Below are 9230 nucleotides of genomic sequence, written 5' to 3' on the forward strand. Positions count from 1 at the left end.
TAACTGCATAGTAAATGCTTTCTGACAGGCTACCTGATTCCCTCTCCCACAGAGGTCCTGAGCAGCAGGAACAAATGAGTTCTGTTGCTACCTCTCTGAGATCCATGCTTTATGCCAGTTCACACAGGCAGCAATAAGCCTTTTATTTCACAACTCATCAGAGTGGCTTAGATGGCAAGGGACCCAGGGGCAAGGGAAGACTCTGGCAGCCATCTCAATGGGGCAAACAGGCAAACAGCAGACGGACACAGAGATAAACACACAGGGAAGCAGTGCCCGAGGCAGTGCAGGAGTAGATACCTGGGGTCGGACATGCTTGGATGTCTCTTTCCGTTTACCCTGTTAAAAGTCCAGGGTGGAAAGGCTAGTGAGCAGGATCCAAGTATACAGGAAGTGGCAAGGAAGAGGCAAAGTGTCCCAGACCACAAACCCCTCTACTGGTCCTCCCAGCCTCCATTTTCCTCATACTGATGCTAGCCCCTATACATGTAAAATCCCTAGTGACAATTGGGCTCTCCAGCTTCCCTAAACTAGACTATAGTATTTCTAGCCCTAAGACTACTCAGGGTACATCAAGTCACAGAATCTCAGTAATTGCCTTTTTTGGACCCCAGAAATTTCATCCCTCATGCTTCTCAAACCTGAAGGCTACCATCAGGCTTTTCTACCATTCCCACCAGAAGCACTGAATCCAAAGCGAAAAAGGGCAGAACCTTGAGGGCTCGACCCTTTGTCCTTCCATAATGGACATCCCCTAGGCCACAAAGTCACAGCCCAGTGATCAAGATGACTATATACAGTCACTCAAATCAGGCATTTCTAACTCAAACCTAAGCCCTGAAGGTCTCCTGTGCTCATAAGGAGTCTCCTTTACTCTCTCTCTCATGCTAAATTGCGGAGTCCTGGGGCCTCTCTACCACATTCAAGGTCAAAGTCTTTCAGCTCCCACCCAGCCCAGAGGAAGCATTCCTAAAATTGCCCCCAGATCCTCAACATTATGATGAAGAAGCAAAAGAGACATCAGGAACTTCCTAGGAAAGAAGAGAGAGGCTATTTGAGCCCAGAAGAAGGCATAGCAGTGCCAGACTCACCTGCACATCTGGGCATGGCCTCTTAATTGGGGGAGACTGGGTGGGAGAGTCACCCATGCCCAGTTCTGCCCGGCCCAGGTGCTTGACCACAATGCAGCATCTCACTGGGAAACCCCTAGAGGAAAGAAAACCCTAAGGTGGTAGCCTGGTTGGCTCAAAGAGAATTTGGCATGACCCACCCATGTTCATATAGGGTAGGGAGGGACAAAGGGAAACTGGCACAGAGATAAGGCTCAGTCAGCTGAAGCAGTAGCCAACTGGCCAAGCGCACTTACTTTTCCTGACACTTCTCCAGGGCTTCGTCAGCCAGCTCCTTCAAGTTCACAAGCTTTTCCCCCCTGTAGAAGGCATCTTTGGGGAGCAACAGATATTCCAGGCCTTAGTAGGTGCCATAATCCCTAATGGGACAATGTTCACAGAGTCCTTCCTGGGAGACTCTGGCTCTTGCAGCTGATTTGAGCTGACAGGGTCAGCTGAGGTGGGACTGGGAGAGGAAGGGCAGTCAGTCCCTGCACTCTATGCTGAGCAGCCCAAATACGGGGCTGATTGGACACCAAGGCTTGAGGAATGGGGGCTTCTGGAAAAGGGGCGAGAGCATTAGTCACCTGTAGTGATGAGAAGGCTGCAACTGGAATCCAGAATCCGTTCACACAGAGACTCAGCAGAGAAGCCTGCAAACTAGGGAAAGGAAGAAAAACTGAGGGAAAGGCCCAAGGGACTGAATAAACAAGGAAAGGAGTTGTTCATGAAACCTTCATGATCTCCAAGTCAGGGTCCTAAAAGAAACTAAATAACTGATATGAACCTATGACACACACATTCTAAGCTCCTTAGTTTGTTATCTAAGATCTTACATCACCAAGACCCAACCCACTTCTCCAGATTCCCATCCCCACCCCTACCCCTCTTTTACCAGCCCAAACTCCTACCACAATGGAGTGCAAAGCCCCAAGGCGAGCACACGCCAGCATGGCCACCACAAGCTCTGGGATCATAGGCATGTAAATGGCCACTCGGTCACCCTTCTGAATGCCTGCAGGTAAAAGACACAGAACATGGACCATGAACCTTTCCTGCGGCTACTTGTTCCCTCCTATCCAGCTGGCCCCCCTCCAAGCTGACCTTTTCTCTTCCTCTGTTACCAGATTCCTTCTGTCCCTTGGCCTCTCTCCATAAGTCCTCAAATTCCCCAGGATCAGGCCCACCAGTCCCTTTCCCACAATCCCACACTCACCCTGTTTTCGGAGAACATTGCTGAACTGACACACTTGGGCCAGAAGCTCATGGTATGTGATCTGGGTAGTCTCCCCTGGCTCATTGCCCTCCCTGAGATATACCAGAAAGAACCAGTGATTAGGGGCACAACTTCTTTCCCAAACAAGAAGCAGGAACAGTCATAAAATCAATCTAGTAACACCAAGGTCTAATAACTCCTATGCTATGAGGGAGAGCCATCTGCCACCACACCTTGAGCTGATTGACCAGATACTTAGGTCTTTCAAGATACTTTATATACATATATTGGAAAATGCATTATTCACCTCTGATCCTTGTTTTTTTATGTTGATAAAGTGGGTTGATGGTATTTTCTCTTCCATCCTAGGGATATTTTAAGGAGAAATTATACCATAGATGTGACTCTTCCTGATGAAGTATCAAGACTGCATTGGTATTACTCAGAGTCGGGTCTCCAGATCATTTGCACCCAAATTATCTAGGGAATGTATTAAAATGTAGATTTCTGGGCCCTAACTCAGACCTACTGAATCAGAATCATATGGCTTAAGAATCTGCTTCTTTTTTTTTTGAGTTGGAGTCTCACTCTGTCGCCCAGACTGGAGTGCAGTGGCCGCTCCCAGCCACCGCAGCCTCAACCTGCTGGGCTCCGGCGATCCTTCCGCCTCTGCCTTCCGAGTAGCCGGAATTACAGGCATGCGCTACCACGCCCGGCTGATTTTTTTTTTGGATTTATTGTAGAGATGAGGTCTCGCTGCCCAGGCGGGTCTCGAACCCACGGGCTCAGGCTCTCCTCAGCCTCTCAAAGGCGCGGGATTACAGGCTAAGCCACAGAGCCCGGCTTTGTTTCTTTTTTTATAAGCTAATACAAAGAATCAGTAGGTAATTCTGATGCACATTTAAAGTTTGAAAATCACCATCCTCTATCAGGTGATTTCTGTCTAACTCCTCAGCCTTGCCTCCCATTTTTCCCTAGGCTTTAACCTGGTTTTCTTCAGTCATTCCTTTATTTGTTCATTTTCTTATTCAACAACTACTATGTGTTATATATGTGCATAGAATTAAGGCACGCAAGACCTCTAGCATCATGGAATATATAGAGAGTTAGGTTCTCACTCTATTGCCCAGGCTGAAGTGCAGTGGCATGATCATGGCTCACCTCAGCCTTGACCTTCTGGGCCCAGGCCATTCTTCCACCTCAGCCTCCCCAGTAGCTGGGACTAAAGGCACGTACTACCATGCCCAGCTAATTTTTTTTTATTTTTTGTAGAAATGAGGTCTCTTTATGTTACCCAGGTTAGTCTTGAGCTATTGGGCTCAAGCAATCCTCCTGCCTCTACCTCCCAAACAGCTGGGATTATAGGTGTGAGTCACCATGGCCAACCACTGTGCCTGGTCATTAGAGCTTATATTCCAATGATAGTTCAGGTAATATACAAGTAACAAATATGACCAAGATTAATTTCATATAATGGTAAAGGAAATAAGGCAGAATGATATAATAATGAGTAACCGGGAGAAATATTTTTAAAACATATACTATCTTAAGTAACTATAATGATTGTATGCAAAGATTTAGCTATAAGAATGTTTACCTCAGTGTTTTTTCTAATTGCGTGATTTTTTAAATAAATAATACAAGTGGCACTGCATAAAAAATATGAATGAGAAGTGTTCCTCCCACCCCATCTCTCAAGTACCCTGCCTATTAGCAAACTGCTGCTACCAATATTTTGTGCAACTTTCCAGAAACAATAAATATGCAGACAGGGCCACACCTAGTAAGATAGAGGGTCTAGGGCAACTCAACTAGTGTGGAGTGTCCAAGATAATCACGCTAGAAAATGTCTGCACCATTAGGATCTTTCATAAGACTCTTGAGATATCATTGGAGTCTGAAATTTAAAAACTAAATTTTTAAAAAGCGGATTTTAATGCTATTCAGAAAAGTGACAAGCACCTCACAGTCCCCAGTCAAGTTCAAGGCAGCAGAGTGGGAAGAAAAGCTCTACTTAAGGAACAGGCCTATTAGGTAAGCATATACGCTACATATATTTATGTGTATATATTCTCATTTTTTTACAAAAATGATGGCACACTACACACTATTCTGTATCTTGCTTTTTAAATTTAGTATTATATTCATTCAATAAACTGCTCAAATATTAAATGTAGAGCTCAATCATCTTATTTTTCAAATTTAGCAATATACCTTGATATCATTCTTCAAGACTTCAAGAGCTGTTTCATTCTCTTTGTCAGCTGCATAATATTCCACTGTTTGTATGTACCATAATTTACTTTAAAAATAAATGCTTTAATGAATATCTTTATTCATATGTCATCTTACTCACTTGCAAATGTATCTGTAGAATGAAATACTAGAAGTGGAACTATTGAGTCAAAAGATATGCACTTTTTTTTTTTTTTTTTTGAGTTGGAGTCTCACTCCGTTGCCCAGACTGGAATGCAGTGGCCACTCCCGGCCACCACAGCCTCTATCTGCTGGGCTCTGGTGATCTTTCCGCCTCAGCCTTCCAAGTAGCTGGAACTACAGGCACGTGCTACCACACCCGGCTAATTTTTTGATTTATTATAGAGATGAGGTCTCACCAAGTTATGCACATTTTAAACATTGATAAGTATAGCCAGGCTTGGGACACGTCTGTAGTCCCAGCTACTCGGGAGTTTGAAGCAGAAGAATTGCCTGAGCCCAGGAAATCAAGACTTCGATGAGCCATGATTGTGCCACTGAACTGTAGCCTGGGCAGTAAAGTGAGATCCTGACTCAAAAAAATAAAATATTGATAAATATTAGGGAATAACTACTTTAGATAAGTAGTGGTCCTAGAAAGCCTCTCCCCAGGGGAGATGATGTTTGAGCTAAGAGCTGAATAATAAGTAGGCCACCATATTAGTTCTTGGGAAGAGTATTCTGGGCAGGGGGAACATCAGTGGAAAGGCAGTGAGACCCATTCAAAGAACAGAAAGAGAGCCAGAATGGCTAGAGTACAGTGAGCTACTCAAAATACTCTTTTTCCTTCTTCAGACACCAGCACTATGTAGTCCTTCCTTAGCACTAAAGGGCATTGCTTTCCCTTTCCTTTTTTACTACACAGAGTACTTATGAAGGAGGTAACTAAAACCTTGAGCGATATAATAGCTTGTAGTAACAAGGTCACAAAATAATAAGTGACAGAGCCAAGAATAGATCCTTAGGTCTTCTGATTTCAAGTCAGGACTCTTTCTCTCTTAGTGTGAAGGACAGAGACTGTCAGGGAAGCCAGGCCTTTTCTTACTAATGGAGGTTACACAGAAGATTATCAACCTCTTTCCAGTTCCTGTCTTGATGAGTCAGTACTATCCTCTCCTTGTCTTTAACCCTCCTGGGGATAAGAGAAGCCAAGCACATACAGCATACTAAAGTGAGAAGGAACAGTGAGAGAGGAAACTGGTGAAAGGAAAGACTGAGAGTGGGAAGCCATTTTTTATCTTGTTCTTAAACCCTGACACGATGATGAAGAATTAGAAACTACTTCTTATCTAGAGAAATCAATTTTTTAAATCTTGTTTTTAAACCCTAACACAATGATGGGAAAGTAGAAGCTATGTCCTGGAGAAATTCATATTCTAGGTAAAGATTAACTTTGCCGACTTTCTTTTCAGAAGCACAGACTCCTTACTTTTCAGAAACACAGATTCCTTAAGCATGGACCGGTACTGGCCTACTGCAATTTGTCTTTTTAGAAACCCAGACTTCTCAAGCATGATCAGTATCGGCCCATTGTATACTCAGTGCATGGTGACCAGGACCAGCCCCCACCCCAGGGTCTCCAAGACATTCACAGGTAGTCAACAAGGAAGTCACGTCTATCTGATTGTAATACCTCCTGGGGAAAGGATTTAAGCCGGGGTTCAGGGGACTGTGGGGCCACACTCATCTAGAGTGCCAGCCCTCTTCCTGTCTGTGGGAAGTGATCTCTTTCTTAAATAATTCGTTTCCTCTTTCACCTCTTTATGTGTTGCAAATCTTCGTATTACTCAGATCTCTGGTTGCCAGTGTGCAACTCTGGCACGCCAGTTCTGGCAGTGCTGCGTCCCTCTGCATCTATCCATCCACCCTCACCCTCTCTGTACCGTAACAGCTGGCAAATGGCCCTGAATGCCAGGAGTAGAAAAGTCATTTCCTTAACTAGTTCACTGACGAGTGAACAGGAACTTCAGAAAATCTCAGTTATGGATGAATGCCAACAATATACATACCCATACATACATGTCCCCACATTCATACTACATACCGTTTCACCTATGTGCACTCACTTGTGTAGAGTTACATATACTAATATAGAAACATTCTAGGCATAAAAGCTGCCCATCTGCACACATAAGCACAAATAAGCATAGATATATACACCCAGAACTCAAACATGGCCCATCTGCAAGTACATGTACCACATATGCATACCCACCTCTGTGCACAGCTTGCCCTTACAGTAAATCTCTATCAAATCATTGTTTTATTTTTTCATGAAACTTCCCATTATTTAAATTATCTCATGTATTTTATTTACTCATATATTATCCATGTTCTTCACTGGAATATAAGCTCCACAATAGCAGGGATCTTATCTGTCTTGTTCACTGTTACTAGCACCTGGAATAGAGCCTAGTACCTAGAAGGTACACAGGAACAGATAAACACAACCTACACAAGTACAGCTTACTTGAGTCCACTTCCAGCCTTGCCACACACACACATACTCACAGTGTGCATTCCTCTCCCTGGCTGTGGGCTCAAGTTATACATTATTGATATAGGCACCTTACTCATTCCAGTGTCTTCTTTCTCTGACATATACACCAGGTTGGGGCCCCTGGCCAGTTGGGAGAGGTGAGGGGGCAGGGTACTTGCTTACTGTAAAATCCCAAGTCCTTTAGGATGTTAGATCTCTTAAAAGAATATCTAATTTAGTCTCCTAAATCCAAAGAGATCCAAAGAGGTTATTAGCTATACTTGGGGTCGCAGGGTGAGTTGAAGCAGAGTAGGGACCAGAATTCAGGGTCCAGGTCTCTTTCCTCTACACCAGGAATTGCAAGCTCAAAAACTGACAGGGGCTGGTACAATGGCTCATGCCTGTAACCCCAGTACTTTGGGAAGCTGAGGTAAGAGGACTGTTTGAGCCCAAGAGTTCAAGACCAGCCTAGGTAACATAGTAAGACCTTGTCTCTACAAAAAGTAAAAAAATTAGTTGGGTGTGGTGGTATGCACCTGTAGTTATAGCTATTTGGGAGGCTGAGGCAGAAGGATTACCTGAGCCCAGGAGGTCAAGGCTGTGGTGAGCTATGATAGTGCCACTGCACTCCAGGCTGGGCAACAGAGTGAGATCGCAACTCAAAAAAAAAGAAAAAAGAAAAAATATATATTTAGAATTAGACTACTTCTCTTCACATCTATTTCTACCATTCTAGTGCAAAACTACAATTAGGCAAGACAAATCATGTTATCCCTCTGCTCAAAATGCTCAGATTACTTCCCATTTCATTTTGAGTAAAAGTCAAATTCTTCGTAATGGCCTACTAGTTCCTACATGATCTAGTCCCCTCATTGCCTCTGTCTTCACATACAACTATTCTCTCTTTCTCTCCCTCTGCTCCAGTCACACAGCCGCCCTAATGTTTGGCAAAAACAAGAACACTTGACCTCTGAGCCTTTGCCATCTACTTGAAGCGTTCCTCCCCCAGTCAGCCAGATGACTTATTTCCTATCTTTGAGTCATTGCGCAAATGTTGGCTTCTCAGTAAGGTCATCCTTGACCACCTCATATAAAAAAGTACTCCCTGACTCTCCTCCAGCCAAGTTCTCCAAATCAACATCTTCCATTAAGTTTTCCTTCGTTATCTTTCCCCTCACCTAGCCCAAAGCTGAAAGTTTTCTTTTCCTCCTGAGGCCCTCTACCCCAGTTTCCTTGTGATCTGTTTTTCTATCTCATATTATATTTATTTGGGCCTTGTCTTCCCCATTATACCATGGGCTCTTAGATGGAAGAAGTGATGTCTTCATTTTCTCTGTCTCCTCCAAGCACAACTGGCACAATAGGTGTTCAAGGGTCATGGTTGAATCACTGAAAGACTGATAACTGATTAACAACAAGTCAGACTGGGGTTTCTTCCTCTTTTTTTTTTTTTAATTTTTGAAACAGTGTCTCGCTATGTTGCCAGGCTGGTCTTAAATTCTTGTGCTCAGGTGGTCCTTCCACCTCTTTCAAGTAGCTGGGATTACAGGTGAGCACTACCATACCCGGCTCCCTTCTTTATATGAGAGGGATAGTCATTGGACTGAAGATTTTAATACCCTCAAACTAAAAGTAAGGCACAGTAGAGAAAGAATAAGTTGAGGGAAAGAAATGTGAGAAAACTGGGTTTTTTGGTAAGTAAGGCCTTCCAGAGGAGAAACACCCAGACGAGAAGAGGAGCCAGACCTGTTATGAAAGGCACACTGAGCTGAGATGTTTAGCTTATAGAAAAGAAGGCATTGAGGGATATAATACCAAGTCTCAGAAATCTGTATCTTTATTGCCTTCATCCTAGTTGAAGCTGCCTTCATCTCTTGTCTGGATAACCACAGTGACCCCCTAAATTGTCTCCTACTTCACTTGCCCACTTCCAGTTCACACATCATTCAGAATGATCTATTAAAAACATAAACCAGGCCAGGCTCGGTGGTTCAGCCTGTAATCCTGGCACTTTGGGAGGCCGAGGCGAGTGGATTGCCTGAGCCTGCAGGTTCAAGACCAGCCTGGGCAACATGGTGAGACCTCATCTCCACAGTAAATCAAAAGAATTAGCTAGCCAGGCTTGGTGGCTCAGCCTGTAATCCTGCACCTTTGGGAGGCTGAGGTGAGT

At 44.0% G+C, this 9230-nt stretch overlaps 1 protein-coding gene across 2 annotated transcripts in view; it reads right to left on the bottom strand.

The window, feature by feature from the left end:
- ACSS2 (acyl-CoA synthetase short chain family member 2) overlaps nt 1–9230 on the bottom strand; it is a 49720-nt gene that overhangs the window by 12988 nt on the left and 27502 nt on the right. The window contains exons 3-8 of one of the 2 annotated variants that reach the window (XM_021718680.1): nt 2326–2417; nt 2021–2124; nt 1697–1769; nt 1367–1442; nt 1092–1206; nt 301–339 (exon numbers count right to left, since the gene is read on the bottom strand). In XM_021718680.1, the coding sequence (XP_021574355.1) occupies nt 301–339; nt 1092–1206; nt 1367–1442; nt 1697–1769; nt 2021–2124; nt 2326–2417 (499 nt within the window). The remainder of the gene's footprint in view (nt 1–300; nt 340–1091; nt 1207–1366; nt 1443–1696; nt 1770–2020; nt 2125–2325; nt 2418–9230) is intronic. The other variant, XM_008070267.2, reaches the window with a different exon arrangement.

The sequence above is a fragment of the Carlito syrichta genome, unplaced genomic scaffold, assembly GCF_000164805.1.
Source record: "Carlito syrichta isolate Samal-C Ts95f unplaced genomic scaffold, Tarsius_syrichta-2.0.1 Scaffold313246, whole genome shotgun sequence".
NCBI lineage: Eukaryota > Metazoa > Chordata > Mammalia > Primates > Tarsiidae > Carlito > Carlito syrichta.